Source organism: Notolabrus celidotus, chromosome 6 (assembly GCF_009762535.1).
Source record: "Notolabrus celidotus isolate fNotCel1 chromosome 6, fNotCel1.pri, whole genome shotgun sequence".
In the NCBI taxonomy this organism is placed as follows: Eukaryota; Metazoa; Chordata; class Actinopteri; order Labriformes; family Labridae; genus Notolabrus; species Notolabrus celidotus.
Window position 1 is genome coordinate 10,598,823 of NC_048277.1, and position 16,648 is coordinate 10,615,470.

General features: G+C 38.6%; 1 protein-coding gene across 1 annotated transcript; it reads left to right on the forward strand.

Annotated features, from left to right (window-relative positions):
- Window positions 1–7,657: 7,657 nt before the first annotated feature.
- si:dkey-12e7.4 (uncharacterized protein LOC558132 homolog) lies at window positions 7,658–16,025 on the forward strand. Its single transcript, XM_034684744.1, has 6 exons — window positions 7,658–7,982; window positions 8,202–8,253; window positions 9,483–9,670; window positions 12,200–12,373; window positions 12,612–12,722; window positions 12,955–16,025. Exons 1-6 carry the CDS (start codon window positions 7,830–7,832, stop codon window positions 13,066–13,068), a joined length of 792 nt encoding a protein of 263 aa, XP_034540635.1. The 5' UTR covers window positions 7,658–7,829; the 3' UTR covers window positions 13,069–16,025.
- Window positions 16,026–16,648: the final 623 nt, after the last annotated feature.

Here is a 16,648-nt window from a genome sequence, read left to right on the forward strand (position 1 = left end):
ATATTTGAGGAACTGCCATTTTTAACACTTTTGCATCAGCTTCATTCCTCCAGGCCAGAGGTTGCTGCTTGGTAAAAGTTGAGTGTGCAGAAGTAAGTAAGGAACAGAGCATTTATTTTTAAAACAGAACAATCCAGAGAATGAAAGAGTGCAGAATGCAGAGGAAAGAGATGATGAGCAGTTCATTATACTGTAAAAAGATGCAGTCCATTTTCATAGATGAGAGCACTGTATTTTACAGATTTGTTTGTTGATAGAAAACTTAGCCTGGAAACTAAAGATGATATTTTTGGTGATATTTTTTAACTCAAAAGAATACACAAATTAAGCTAAATCCTCCTGTTAGTGTACCATCAAATGTTGCACAATCACATCCCCATCACAGTCAAATCTCGACACTGACTTTCTGAGTACTTTCATCATGCAAAATGTTGCTTATGAACACACCTTCACATTCCATTGATAAACAGTAGAACTGTAGAATAATTTACACATCTAAACTTAAAGAAAGTTTGATCTCACTTCAACACTTGTCTATATTCACACTCTTCCTCTCTCACTCGTCCTTATCAGCACTGTTCTCTCTCTCTCTCTCTCTCTCTCTCTCTCTCTCTCTCTCTCTCTCTCTCTCTCTCTCTCTCAATTTTCAATTCAATTCAAATTGACTTTATTGGTATGAACAACGAGATATTATTGCCAAAGCACATAAATTCATACAGTACATTATATATATTTACAACACACTACACTCACCATATATACATTAATCACACACCATATTCATTACATATTATATTCATCACATACATATCAACCATATATTACATATTTTATATGAATTAATGAACGATGGTGTCACCTATACAGCATATCTCAATGTCCTCACCCGATGCGGCGCGCTCACAAAACCTCCACCCAAAATCAAACACCATGGGATGGTGCGTCCCTCAGGCTGTGACAGGCAGACACATATTTAGCAGCCAGAGGAGCTGCTGACCCTTCCCCCAGTAGAACTGACAGTTTCTCCTCTGGGGTTAATGTTGGGAAGTTTGGTACCATTTTAGTAATTTCCCTGTAGTGGGCATCTCTTAAAGAAGAGAACTTGCTGCAGTGGAGGAGGAAGTGCATCTCTGTCTCTATGTTCCCTGTAGAGCAGTGAGCACATAGACTCTCTCTCTCTCTCTCTCTCTCTCTCTCTCTCTCTCTCTCTCTCTCTCTCTCTCTCTCTCTCTCTCTCTCTCTCTCTCTCTCTTGCTGTGAGTCAACAGTTTTCTATGTTTCCATTGGTTAAAGATAATGATTGACGCCGAGGTTTTATTTGCTTTCGGAGCTGTCAGGAAATGAGATCAGATCGTGTTGTTAACACTAAAAGAATTGTGATCAGATACGGGTTGTAAACAGGGCCTGTCAGTAAAGATTACAGAAGTTTAAGAGAAGTTTAAGTTAGAAGGATCCCTCCCCCTGTTCACTGTCTCAGTGGAGGGCAGAGTTATCAAATTATATCCCACTTTACTACTTGTACTACAAAATAAGAGGAAAGCTGGACATACATGACAAAATATGGATCCCTTACATCAATTTTATGGACGACAACTTGTGATATTTATGAGGTCATTCACTATCTATTAAAAGCTTATACTCACTGTAAAGGCAGATTATGAATGAATGTCAGACAGCAGCTAACGTTATTACTCGGGCTGAAGAACATTCAGACTCACTCAAATGTGTCCAAGATGTTTGTTCATATCCCTGACTTAAAAATCAAACACTATCAAGTGGTTAAAAAGTGGCGTTAGCTGTTGTCAAATGTGTTCCTGCAGAATTATATTACAACTGTCTATTCTGTTGCTGATGTACTAGAAAGGGTTAAATTGATGACATTGACTCATATCAGAAATGCAACATATTTTATCATGTCCTGTAAGCATGCAACGCAAAGCACTGTTTCCTTCTGTGATGTCCTGCAGAGTGACGCAAAGTAACACAATGCAATGCATGCAATGACTCGACCTCAAGGGCCTTAAGCATCCTGGCACACACTACACCTCTTATTATGCAAATGTATGCAGGACTCTTGGCTATAATATCTTCAACACCAATGAATTACCAAAAAAAAATCCACCCTCATTTTACACCAGACTGTAAACATGTTTGATTCCGATGTAAATGGTATTTTAACATGGGTGTTAATGGGGATTCGTGGCTTGTGGAGACAACCTCAAGTGGACACTCGAGGAACTGCAGCTTTTTGCATTTCTGCATGACTTCATGCTCCCCAGATTTTGCTGTTCGGGGCCGAGTTTGTGCAAAAAACTATAAATAATAAATTTGCATGGCCACTGTGTTTTGAATCAAAACACTGATGTGCCAACCTCGTCTGAAAGAGCAGCTCCACGAAGCTCATCAGCTGCATTACTGCCGACACGTCGCTGCAGAGAAACAAGCAGGAGAGAGCAGTTCTTTTCAAGGAACTAAATGGTTCCTGTGGCCCATTGTTGTCTGCTTTCCACCGCTGCCTGAAGTCCCGTGGAGATTATACAAATCAGGCCAGTGACGCATGATGAAGCAATAAAAATAATTACACTATACACAGCCACACCAGTGGAGGGAAGTACGACAAAGACAAAAGCCATTGAACAAAGATGACACCATCTGATGAGGTTATTTTGACAATTCAATAAGAAACTAAACTACGATGCATTCTGAAAACTCCTTCCATGTTAAAACCACTGACACGTTCAGCTGGAGAGTTCAGGTCTCCAGTGTACAGGGTCACTCTTCAAACTGTAACACCAGGAGCTCAAAGAGACGAATTCACACTATTGTCACAGCTGCAGCTTCATAGCGTCTTAGATAAGCATCTTAGCTGCCATTATTAATGATAGTATTTACCACTCATAGAAAAAAACAATCTTGAACAATAATAAATGCTTTTGAAGCACCTTGTGACCTAAGTCTGGTAATGCATTCTTGTCCCAGTGGGAAGGGAAGTTTTCAGCTATGGAGGCTCTGGAGCTATGTGATGATCGACTGCAGTGGAGACAAACAGAGTAACAGTCCGACTGAAGTAACTTTGAATGCAGAGAAATCTAAAATGTAATGCAATCCTGATCTGTTGCTGGAAATAAAGATACCTTTTCAGCTTCAGCTCCACATCCTTAGCAGATACAAAGCGAGGCCTACGTCTGACCTCTCTCTGAGTTTTGTATTTTACATTCTGCTGATACATATGATGGGCTCCTGGTTCACCTTTGATGTGGAGAATATATGCATGTTTGCCAGCATTGAAAATAATCTCTACATCACTCTCTGCCAGTGCCAGGTACGCATTCTCCAGAGTTTGAGAAGTCACGGAGGCAGATGCATCACCCTATAGAAAGAGAGAGTAGACAGAGTGGAGAAATTACTAAAGTACAGAGGGGTAAAGGATTATGGTTATATGACCACAAACTCAGATCTACGCAGAAGGAACAGTCTGGTCGCAACCACTGTGGGAGCAGGGTCGGAGCCAGACCTTTTTGGCTGGGGTAGCCAAGCTAGAGGACTGACTTTTGTAGGGGTTGCTATGTGGGATTAGCATTAGGTGCTTATCACAAACCTTGCAGGGGTATCTCCACTGCTCACATGTTAACCTTTGATAGAATATATAACTCACTTTGAAAGATATCTCAAAAGAGTGAAAACATTTAAATCTGCTGACCTGAACTCTTAAAAATAAGACTGGAAATACTGGATAACCTCTGGTATCTGTGATGTACATGAACACGTTCATCGAATGTGCTCATATTTTGATTAATGGTAAACTGAACGGCTCAGTTTGCAACTCAGGAACAGTATCTATCTATTAGAGATAAATGATTAATGGGGTAGATTAATGGCATTTTGAAACAGTTGTATCAGCCAATGTCTGTGCTCACCAGGCCTATTAAAAAAATAAAAAAATAAAAAAATGTCTGCAGACACTGCAGGCAGCCTCATCAGTGTGGCTGCTGTTGAACAATGTTAGTACTTTCCCTTATGACCATTTCTCCATTCTATAATCTACTATAACTTTCCTTAGTCACCATCATCTTTTCTAAATAGCAATGTTTTCGATGACAGCACATCAAATCTAAAACAGTTACTGGCTGGTGGCTACTGTTTCTAAAATAAAAATCAGTCATGTTCTGAATTCTATAGCATGACCCGATGTATCTTTCTTTTCCATGAATCAGTTAAATAGCCTTCTAAAACATGTTGCTGGCTGAGATAACCATGTTTTTAGATTGTTTGGAATAATGGCTTTAACTATTAAATTGTTGTTTGTTTCTGATGACAAGATATCAGCATTGAATATTGGCCATCAGCCAACTTGCTCACTAATTACTGGTATCAGCACTGGCTATTGAAGGTTGATTTCAGTCAACTACTACTGTTTATGACTGTCTTGTAGTAGTGTGCTATAATTCATTTAGTTTAGGAAATGTCAGTGTTTGAGGCCTGAGGACTGAAGCAGGAGGCTCCACTGGAAAATAATGTGGGTGCAGCTTTAAAAAATGAGTGAATACTTAATTTTTTGGACCATAAACTTAGTTCAAAATGTAAAACAATGAACTATGAGTGTGGACTATAGTTCATTTCAATCTGTGTGAACTGAACTTTGAGCAAACTAACTTGCGAACTTCCATAACACTGTCAACACAAGCTAAGCTAGCCTGGGCTAATTTATTAGACTACCTGTGATAACTCAGCGCCAATGTGCTAAACCACTGACTTTATATTAGATAGACAACCTGTCTTCACCTCCTCTCATTACACTAAAGTGAAGATAAAATATCCCAAAGCATGTGCAAATATATCGGTGATGATGTTATTTGGACCAAGATTTGTTCATACACAAATGACCTCTGAAATGGCAAAGATCCCCACTAGTCAGCTCAGAAAGTTGAGTGGTTGTAGTTTTCTGTGTTGATGGAATCTCCCTTGCTGTTCCTTCTCTACCCTGCTCCTCTGTTACAAACCCCCTACAGGAGCTGTAGTTTTCAACAGAGCTGTCAATCATCACATAACAGCCCCTTGATAGTTTGGTCCATGTCACATCAGTTAACATTAGAGAGGCAGACCTTCTGAACTATTCTGCAGCCATCACCATGGGGCAATCCAAGTGTTTTGGGTCAACTTTTGGAGAGCTGTGGCGTCATTCATCTTTTTATGTAGCTGTCACTGTTTTGGTGCTGAGCAGGAAGAGTTTAAGAGCTTTTTTTGCTAAAAATATCTGTATGCTGCCAAGAGAGCATAAAGGGCGACCCAGAATAGTTAAGCTGAGCTTAAGGTCACTGTAAATCTTGTTACTCTAAATATGTAGAGGCAGACAAACAGACACATACAAGAACTAAAATAAAAGAACCCTAACCACTCAAACCCCTAACCTTATATACAAAAGTCATATTAGCCTACCAGCTTAACCTTTTGATCACTGTATTGGAAATAGGCACCACTTAACAACACTTGGTTACAGAACTGACTCCTTTTTTTCTTAGTTGGCGTCAATATTCTGTATCCTTCTTTGACCTTTCATTAGGTCTTGACAGAGTCCCAGTGGCCCATTAATGTTTGCTCCTTACCACTAAGCCAATAAAGGACATTTCAGGAAGAGCATATGAAAGAGGATCCTTATGAGATACAGGAAAAGGAAGTACTATAAAATGATCAATACTGCCATTTTCGGTGGCAGAAAATCCTCCTGCAGTGACCTGACCTGTCTTTCATTTTGGCTGGACATTCTAAAGCTCTAGAGAGTGTGTAATCTTAAATAAGTTACTGTATATCTTCACTCTCATGGCTATGCCTGACCAATGTTTGCATTCAAGCTCAGAGGTACACATGGACAGACACCAGTAAATTCTACATTTAATAACACAGCACATTCAAATTCTATTTTTTCTTCTCATAGAAATGTACTGTTTTACTCTTTATCTTGAAGTATTACGGTTCAAGTGGCTTTACGATTGATGAAAAAATTAATCAACATTTTAAAGAACTCAAAATAGTCCCCCAAACTGCAGACAGTCTTAATGGCCATATATAGAAAGTACACTACAGGTAATTGTGATGTATCATGTGCAGTCTCCAGTACAAATCCAGTACCTTTGCTATGAAAATCACTTGGCTGTCTTGCCATTATTATTTACTGAGCAAAAGGAGATACAACACTAATGTAAACACAGCTCAGTTATTACACTCAGCTTATAAATGTTATGGTTGTCCTGTTTGGTCAGTTATAGTTTTATTATAGCTTCGTGGCAGATTAGTAATACTAGTGTTAAATTGTGGACATGGAGACAGAGTAATACTCATTATGTGATTTTGTTGAGGAGGCAAATTGGAAAAATAGAAAAACATTGTATTCTGTTTCTACTGCCCCTCTGCAATGTGTCCTGGACTGACCAACAGCAGTCCAAGCTATTAACAGATTGTCGTGTTTTCTGTGGAAACAATACATCACTGCACTATTGTGTATGCTTAGGAGAGCCCATTGCTACACCACACATTGTACTACTACCAACCCATCATTTGCACTGAATGCTGTGTGCCAAAGAAGCTTGTTAGAAAATGAAGGCATGAAATGCCAAATTCTAAATTAACTGACCTGAAGCAGACCTGCGATATCTGCTGCTCCCAAACACGAGAAGCTTTAAGAAAATCTGGATTTAGGAGGCTGCCAGAGAAACCATCTGTGTTTGGACTGCATAAGCCGTGCTGTCACCCTCATCTCTGCACGTCCATCTTGGCTTCAATATTTAAGAACTAACAAAAAAATTGAAGCTATGTAAAATGATTTACACGATTAACATATGCTCAGAAGATTTTAGTAAGTCATGTAGTTTAACATTGATGGAAAATGGCCATCACAAAGTGAAAACTTAAAGAAAATGTCTGGTACTAAAATTTGTGAGTTTTTAAGCATTCTCACACAATATGAGACAACCAAAAAACAAACAGATGATACATAGAAATAATTGATGGTACACTGTTAATGTAATGTAGCCAGCCACTGTCATAATGTCTGTTTCTTGTTTTATAATTTATTAACGTCATAAACTGTAGGTAATGCTGCTAATCTCATCGTTTTATAGGCTACTGTATGTAGGCCTGTTCATTAGCAATATATTGTCAGATTGAGCAGCACCTCTTTAATAAAAATAAAATCAAATTAAGATCATTGTATTAAAATAAATATATTTTTTGAATTTTATAGAGTAAGTCTTAAACATTAAGAATGTAGCTTTTGGGAGGTTTTTTTTTCCACTTCCCCACCCTTTGTCCCTCTTATATTAATGTGTTTGTTTGTGTTTAACCTAAAAAAATAATTCCAAGTATTATCACTACCTTTCGGCCTTATTAACTTACAGTATGGTACAGACCAAATTACTCATTCCAAAGAGTCTAATGAAGGAAGAGGGGTCATCTAAAAACAGCAGCGCAATGAATTGTGGCTGATAAGAACTCATAGCCTGAGCAGGACATGCGACTCACACCCATCTGTACCTCTTACATAATACTCAGGGACACAGTTCCTATCAAGTCTCAGTGATAATGTTTTGAAAGACTGTATCTCAGTTTGCTGAGTGTTTGCAGCGACTTGTCGTAGAAAGAGACTGTGTTAATTTGAACCATCTCCCTCTTGTAGAGTCTCTGGTGTGTTTTGGTCAAATGGAGCAATCCCCCCACCTACCGGCGAAGCCACACGACAACTGAGGACTTATCTTAATCGTGTCAGTGAAAGCTCTAGAAAGGGAGCTCAAACACCGGGCTGCACACTCTTTCGTTGGGTACAGGTGAAATATGCAATGAGTGGTGCCATGAATTTTAAGAACTGCGGTTCTGTGTTGGTGACAGGAGCCAGCCGTGGGCTGGGGCTGCAGATAGTCGACAGTCTGGCGAGTGGAGATTTCTCACCTGGCAAGATATTAGCCACAACAAGAAACCCAGCGAGCGCGCAGGTAAAGACCCACCTTTACAGCAAAATTGAACTTTTAGCGTTGATGCCATTAGTGTCTGGATATAAATGAGATCTGCACGACGCTTTGTCGACCTTGAGTACAGGTAGAGGTGCGACAGCAGCGAAATAAAGTCACACCACACAGAGGGCGCTATTGTCCCCCCTACCCCTGTTCTTCACACAGCCTATAAACAATGATGATAATGTGTTTGTCTTACAGAAACTACAGGAACTGGCAGCGAGACACCCTAACATCCATATTATCACTTTGGGTAAGACTGAGAAGAACTGTTTAGGATTGTGTGTGCCAATTGTGTTTAAATTTTTTAAGATCAACTTTCATACATTTCTTTTGTGTGTGTTGTGGCCCAAAGCTAAATACTGCAGCACAGGAACATATTTTTATACACAGCCCGTCCCAGAAACAACATCGCCATCTGGATTTAGCAAAGCAAGTAGGTAAGAGCCTTCCATTGGATAATTAAAGCAGTGATGAATATGTTTCAGATGGCAACAACTTATTTAACCCTAGCTGATCCAATCCAATCCAATCCAATCCACTTTATTTATAGCACATTTAAAAAAGAAAATAAATCAAGTTTACCAAAATGCAGGACAGTTAGGTAAATGAGTTAAAACACACAGAACATAAAACACTGTCAGAAAATAAAATAAAATAAAAGAATCATAATAAAACACTAGCAAAAATAATTTAAAAACACTGTAAGAACAAATGAAAATATGATAAAAGAACAGACAGAGACCACAAAACTGTCATGCTGGATTAAAAGCCAAGGTAAAATGGGATTTAAGAAGGCACGGCCACCCCTGGTTTTCAGTCTGGTGTTAGGGACCACAAGAAGCTGCTGACCAGCACACCTCAAAGACCTTGAGGGAGTGTAGCTTTGCAGGAGGTCGGTAATAAACTGTGGAGCTACTCCATTTAAAGATTTATAAACAAACAATAAAATCTCAAAATGAATCCTAAAATGAACAGGGAGCCAGTGGAGGGAGGCGAGGATGGGGACAATGTGCTCTAGCTTACGGGTGCCTGAGTAGCTTCACATTTCTTAAACAACCAAGTTGGAAGACATAACCTGTGGTGATGGAAAGGATTTTTAATATTTTTCAGAAGGGATCGAATTATTGGCCTGCATCAAGCAAAGTAAACGAAACATTCGAGTTTACAACATTTTTTTTCGACGGGCAGTGTATTTTGGTGAAGGGATATTCACACTAAATGTATGATCAGTATTAAAAAAAAATCTGGATGAATAAGTTGGACATTATCAACAAAACTCCGACATGAACCAACATTCTGCACATCATACATCACAACAACTTTAACACATGCTATCTGCAAACGTCACATCTGTTACGTTGTGTGTTAAAACATTCTGCTTACATTTTAACATCTAATTCATATGATTGTATTTCTGTCTATATTCTGTATACTCTGACTTTGAGGATTTTAAAGTGAGGATGTTTCGCTCTCTACCAGATGCAGTGAACCAGGAGAGCATAGAGAAGTCTGTGGAAGAGGTTGGCCAGCTTGTACAAGAAGAAGGCCTGAACTGTCTGATCAACAATGCCGGGATTAATGTGGTGGCTGACTTTCACACAGTTACTGCAGAGAAGATGATAGAAAACTTCCATACTAATGCTGTGGCTCCTCTGATGATAACCAAGGTAATGTCCTTAATTGGATTTTATGCTTGACAAAAAAGGCTAACAGCTCTCACTTCACCAGACAGTGAAATGAATCAGAAAAGATGCCACATGTGTGAAGATAAGTCAACAGACACAGGATCAATAGGTGGTTATGTTACTGAATGCTGCAAAATTATGCAAAGGGTTGACCTTGATACACAAGTAAAAAAAAAAGCCCCCGAGTAGAGGGCAGACTGCATTTCATGAATATTGATTAAAAGACTGGCTTCAGTTGGCCTCAGAGTACAGCACAAACTAAAGAGCAGCACCTTGTGCTTGGAAAAATTCAGGCACTGATCAAGAACATGTCAGCAGGACAGATGCTTGCTGACACCCAGTTTGCTCCAAATGAAGGACAGACTCTTTGCAACCACAAGGCCATGCTGCAGAGTGTGAATGTGGGGGGAGGTCAGCAGTGAATCACATAAATCAGAATACTGACACCCTGAATCAGAATACTGACACCCTGCTCTCTACAGGACAAGTGTATGAAACATAGTTTTTATTCATTTGGGCTGGTGATAGTCATCACTGGAAGTACTGCTGTCCTTCCCCCTCTTGTAAACACAATATGGGAGGATGACTGGAGGGGAATATGTCCCAATTTGCCACAAACTTTCTCTTGGTTTCAAAGATAAACTAATTAGTTTTTGCTCGTCACAGGTCAAGATCACAGTCACCTAAAATCCTTCCCTTTCTTGTGAGAGAGAACTCTCAGTCCTGCCCAGAGGGAATGTCATACTCCGTGGTGTATTTTCTTTTTCAATGCGTATGATGCCTGTTGCAGTTGATTAGTGAAGAGTCCCCTGTCACTCCACCCCTAGTTTGTTCTGCGTTCATGAAGAAGGTCACCTGACATAACATGCTTTGCAGAGAAGCACAGATGGAGATGTTTGCAGGTGTTGGAGGTGTGACCTTTTCAGTTAAATACAGGCATAATTATGTCCTAATTATTTTAAGGGTAATGTTTTCTTAAAATTAATTTCAATGTACACATTCTATCCAAACCCTAGTAGGGTAACACATGTGGACTGAGGGGCCTGGACTGTTAATGATAATAATAATAATAATAATAATAATAATAATAATAGTAATAGTAATAATACAAATAATACAAATAAAATAAATAAATGAAAAATAAAAGAGAAGTTTCTGAACGAACTGAGGAAACACTCATGGTATCTTAATGAGGAAACACTGGAGGTAAAATAAGATGTTAAAACTCAACACAGAAAATTAAACATACCAAAATAAAATCAAAAAATACTAAAAGTTTAAATCCGTAAAAGAAACTAACATGCTATACTTAAAAAGTGACTAAAATTTGAACTAGATAACAAATAAATAAACAAAGTAAGGTGAAATAAAACTGGTAGAAGAATAAAACTCAGTTAAAAGTGAGACTAAAAAGGTAGGTCTTGACTTTGCTTTTAAAAATGTTGATGCTCTGTGCAGCCCTCAGATCTTCAGGTAGGGTGCTCAACAGACATGGGCCATAATGATAAAAGGCAGCCTCACAGTGGTTCTTTGTTCTAGCTTTTTTGTACAATTAAAAGTCCACTACCCGAAGACCTTAGGGCTCTCACGGGCTCATATGGTAAAAGTAAATCTGATAAATAAGAAGGAGCAAGACCATTAAGAGATTTTAAAAAATTAAGTAATCTTAAAATCTATTCTAAAAGGTACTGGGAGCCAATAGACAGAGACTAGTGTTGCCATAGCCTGAGATTATTTCAGTCTAACTTAATTTTATTTTGTATTTATTTTTTAAATTATGAATTTTAAAACAAATCTAAAATATTAACAAGATTACTGATTTATGGGACTCCTGTAGAGCATGAAGTTGTTTGTAAAATCCTTTAAGCACAGAACAGAGTGCTAGAATAGAAGATATTTTAAAAGAAAGTTTTTGGGTTGTATTTCTGTGTATTTCAGATAACTGAAACTAGATATTTGTAAATGTTGTTGCCAATTAATTAGGTACACTTAGCTGACAGAAGAAGCTAATGTAACATCCCTCATGTCATAAAGTCATTTGAGGGGACCGTCAATTCAGCTGTGATAATCTTGAAAGTTTCTGTGTATGGAAAATGTTATTGAGCAATACAGTCAGGTTTTCTGTTATTTAGCCCACTGTCATTGATACACGTGTTGGACAGTCTGATATTATTCAGTAAGTTCCACTTATAACCACTAGATGGCAATCTTTTACTCCACTTGAAACAACACTGTGCTCAGGAGAAGGCAAAGTTTATTGTTTTATACTTATTTTGCAAAGTGTTCTTGTTCTTGTTCTTCTTCTTCTTCTTCTTCTTCTTCTTCTTCTTCTTCTTCTTCTTCTTCTTCTTCTTCTCATTATTATTATTATAGTCAATCCGTGATTTATTTCATTATGGCAACCTTTTTGAGTTTTTGTGAATTTCTGGCACTCTGATGCCACTTTAAGTTTTATTTCTCAATAGCCTTAGGTTGAATTCAGCCTCAGATGTACTTTCTTGCCCCTGCCAGGCGTTCCTGCCTCTGTTGAAGAAAGCTGCATCCAGAGGAGGAGCAGGCGGTGCAGGGAGCATGAGCATCCACAGGGCGGCAGTCATCAACATGACATCTCTGCTGGGCTCTGTTGAGCTTAACTGGGGAGAACGGGCCAACAACTTCAAGTGGTACCCCTACAGGACTTCCAAGGTACTGTTACAGTTTCCACACAGTGTGACACCAATAAGCTGTTTGAATTGTTGCATATTGCACTTGTGACTTAGTGAGTGAAAGTAAGTCATTAGCCCTTGTTTTTTGAATGAAACATGCAGGATTGGACTGAAATGCACAGCTGCACTTTTGAACATCCACCGAGGTATCACCTGTAATAGTGATGAGTTAAACTGTAATGTGTTGCATGGAAGATTTTCCTCCTTGCTTTTCTTAGAGTGCTCTAAACATGGTGAGTCGCTGCATGGCAGTTGACCTGGAGCCTGATGGGATTCTCTGTATGGCCATACATCCAGGCTGGGTCCGCACTGATATGGGGGGGTCTCAGGTAAGAGTTTACTCTGCCCTTCTGCGTTACATTGCTTCAGGAATGCTATGGAATAAATCTGAATAAGTTGTGATTGAATTACTCAAATATATCAGCTGTTATGTGATGTTAGATTCAAGAGCTGCTGCAGATTTGACAGTGACATGGTGCTGTGATGTGAGTCATGCTTATATGGATCACAACATTCACATTTCTACAAAGTGTGTCTTATAATTTATCCTTCTCTTTCCAGGCTCCACTGAGCCCAGAGGAGAGCATCTCTTCCATCTTGTCTGTGATTGGTGGACTGACTGAAAAGGATCATGGGTCATTTCTAAACTTTACAGGAGAGGTGTTGCCTTGGTAACCCTGGTATTCCCAGTAATGAGAGGCTCGATTATGAGTACCACTACCTGATCGTATGATCAGCTTCAGCTATGCAAATATGAAAGAAGTAATGAGTCAGAAATGAGTAAAGGTATTCAGTATTCTGTGCACTGTAGTTTGTCTGTGCTTCATACTTTACTCACATTAAACTGTGAGAGCAGTGCAAACTCTAAATACCTCCAACATGTTACAAAAAGAACAAGCTGTGTTTAGTATTAAACATTTAAGGTTACAAGAACAAATACGCTGTGTAGAAAATAAAACGTTTTAGGATATTAGATGTTGATCAATCAGACTCATTATGTCAGATTTATTTTAAAACATCTCCACAGAGTTACACTTTGATTGTTTGTTATGAATACGTCACAGCAGAATTCTGGAAAGCTGAAGGGTCTCAGTGCATATCTGTTCTGTGAATGTCGTCAGCCCTGTAGCTCTAAAACAATGGCCCAGGGTGCATCTCAAAGCTCTAAACTGCAGTCTCCTCGCCAAAGTAAAGTTTGTCTGTTAGTAAAAACACTCGTTATATTTCCTGTCAGGTTAAAAAAGTTTCACATGAGGTTGATCATTAATGAGCACAGGGTTTGAAAAGAGTTGCATGGTTTCTATTTTCCCTTAAAATAATAAATAATTTAATAATGAGGCATTTTAAAAGTAAATCGATCCGTGATGCTTGAGGACAGAATAAACAGAGAGCAGATTCTCTTCATGTGCAGGTGTTTGTTAAACAGGTAAACACAGAGACAGAGCTCTGTTACTGTTTATATTTATCAGAGTTATTACAGGGAACATGTGTGCAGACACAAACAGCTGTTAAGGCCGTCATCACAAACCGACGTCGCTTCACGTGACACTCCGGAGGAGAGGACGTCTCATTTCTCTAAATACAAATCTCCTCTCTCCTCTGGTTTCATTTCCTCGCATCTCTGGTGGGCGGGACTAAGACATGAGGAAAAGAAGCGAGGAAACGACGCGAGGATTTACGTTTAGAGCTTTGAGATGCAGCCCCAATCTCAATCTTCTCCCTGAACCCTGAACCCTGAGCCCTTCTTGACTTAATTGACGTCACCTGGAAAGTGATTGAGGGTAGGAGGCTGTAAGGGCTCAAAACTGTATAACTGGGAGTGGGACAGCAGTAACCTGCATGACGTCATGTTGCTCACCTTAGCAGCATTAGGAATGTTAATGCACAATTTTTACTTCCCTTAAATTCAAGGCGCTTCAGAGATGGACTGACTGCCATAGGATCCAGGCTCTTACCGCACAGACTGCTTAACCACAAAATTTAAAATATATAAATATACAACTATAGATATATAAATTATACTGGATATACACGTGTGAAAATAAATAGATTTAGGCTGATTAAGGCTGCTTTCTACATTTATACTTAAAAACTTTTGGAAGGCCAACATTGGTTGCACCTTTCATGCATCTTGTTTACCATCTCTCTTTTTTAAATTTCATGTTATTGCGTTCGTTTACCCTTCCATGCTCAGGGGCTCCCCCTTTGAAATCCTGTGTTTCACTTCACAATGCTCCCTTACGCTAAGTCTGCAAAAATGCCCACTTACGAAAAAGGGGGCATAGAGGGATCAGGCACACACTTGAAGATTTGACAGTGGGACAGCCCTAAGCCAGTCAGTGAGTGTGAATGTAAACATTGAGATAGGGCTAAATTACTTTGCTCAGACATCTGTATTTGAATGTAGTCCCAAATGTGATATTGACACTAGTATTAAATATAGTGTTTGTAACAAACAGTAATGTAAGTTTAAACAGATCTAGTTTGTATTTATTTGATATCCGATGACCAGTATCACCAATATGGATGCTGTTGTTTAAACAGATAATGATTATATATAATTATGGAAAGCACACACATAAAAAGCCATTAAAGCTCCATAAAACTGAAGTGTAGTGTGTTTGTGACCCATTGTTGAGTATTTGTTTAATGCTAAATTAAGGGACCCTAAAATGTTGTGTGGTCCTGCTTATATATCATAGTAAGCATTTTAGAGAATAAAAAAGCTTTTAAAGCCACTGTACTGCTTGGAAATTAGCTTTATTTATAGAGCAACTTTCATACAAATCAAATTAAATTCTAAGTGTTTTACAGCAATTGAAAAAGATATAATATATAATGACTTTATATAAAACGCAAATGGATTTTTAAGTAGAGACTATTGTTTTTTGATTTGTTGTTTTGAGATTGGACGTGTATTTGTTAAGGCCTTTTTTTGCTAATCTCAGTGGTTTTTCTTTCTGTGGCCCGTTTCTGAGCACAAAGTTTGTTCATGCTAAGTTTTGAAAAATTGCTGTTAAGCCTTTGAAACCTCTGAATGTGGTCAGCCAGTAGTTTACATGTTTACATTTTGATGGAAATGAGAATTATCTGCTGTGATTCCACTACTGATTTGTATACCAACACTACAAAACCATATATAGCCAATATACTTTATTTAGATTGTATTATTTTACTATTTACAGTGGTTTTAGCAGCTGTTTAAGAAAATAACACGGACATGTGTTGTGTTTTTTAAGATTGCTTCTGTTAGGAGGATTCACTTTAAACAGTAATAAAGGTTTAAGTATGATCAAGTACAAGAGGTCTTCTGCTTTATAGTTACCTTTGTATTTAACTGTGAAATGAATAAGAAAGATCTAACAGTGGCTGTGTTAGAGGGATGTTTAAACTCACAGGATCTAAGACAAAAAAACACTGACTCACAAGGAAAATACGTTCTCTTCCTCATTCTTTTAAAGGCAAGTTTAAGTAATACTAAAACCTTTAGTTCCTGCAGGGCAACTTGTCATGGTTTATTGTTGAAGGGCATGTTTTATTTCTAAACACACAGTCCTCCAAAAAGGTTGTAATAAGTGCAAAATAACACAAAGAATGTAAATTTGAATAAAGGTCACTCAATAGTAATCCTGTCTCGGTTGTTACAGAGAGCTGTGTGTTATCCTGTCAGTTTATTGTACCTGTCGTTGCAGATAGTTTGGGTAAAGTTGATAAAGAAGAACTGCCACTGAACAGAGCAAAGCGTAGAATGGAAACATATCAGATGTATTAAACTCCTCATACAACTAACAAGCTAAAACTAACATGCACAGTGGAGAAAGGACAGCTAAGGTAGGGCTCAATGCAAAGGGGTTTGGCTGATTACCAGTAAATACACGAGTACAATGACTTGACACTCATTGTATCTGTCCCCTACTTTGTAGAATATCCCCAACCTGAAAATTTGGCTGTGGAAGAATCTGAAAGAGAAATAGAGCTGGTAATCAGGCCACGTTAAGCTCCCCTTAAGAGTCATCTCAATCTAATCAAACCAGTTTGCTAACAATGGTGTGGAGGAAGTCAGCTGCTGGGTGTGTGCAGAGAGAGAGGGAGGGAGGGGGGGCAGAGGGAGTGTGCCTGGAGTGCAAAAAGGAGGAACAGTTACATGATAAGATGCTGCTTTGAATTTTTCTTGCTCACCTTATTTTGTGTCTGACTTTTCAGGAGTTCAGGGTGGATTTATTGCGCAGGAAGATGCATGAACCTATGAAGAAAA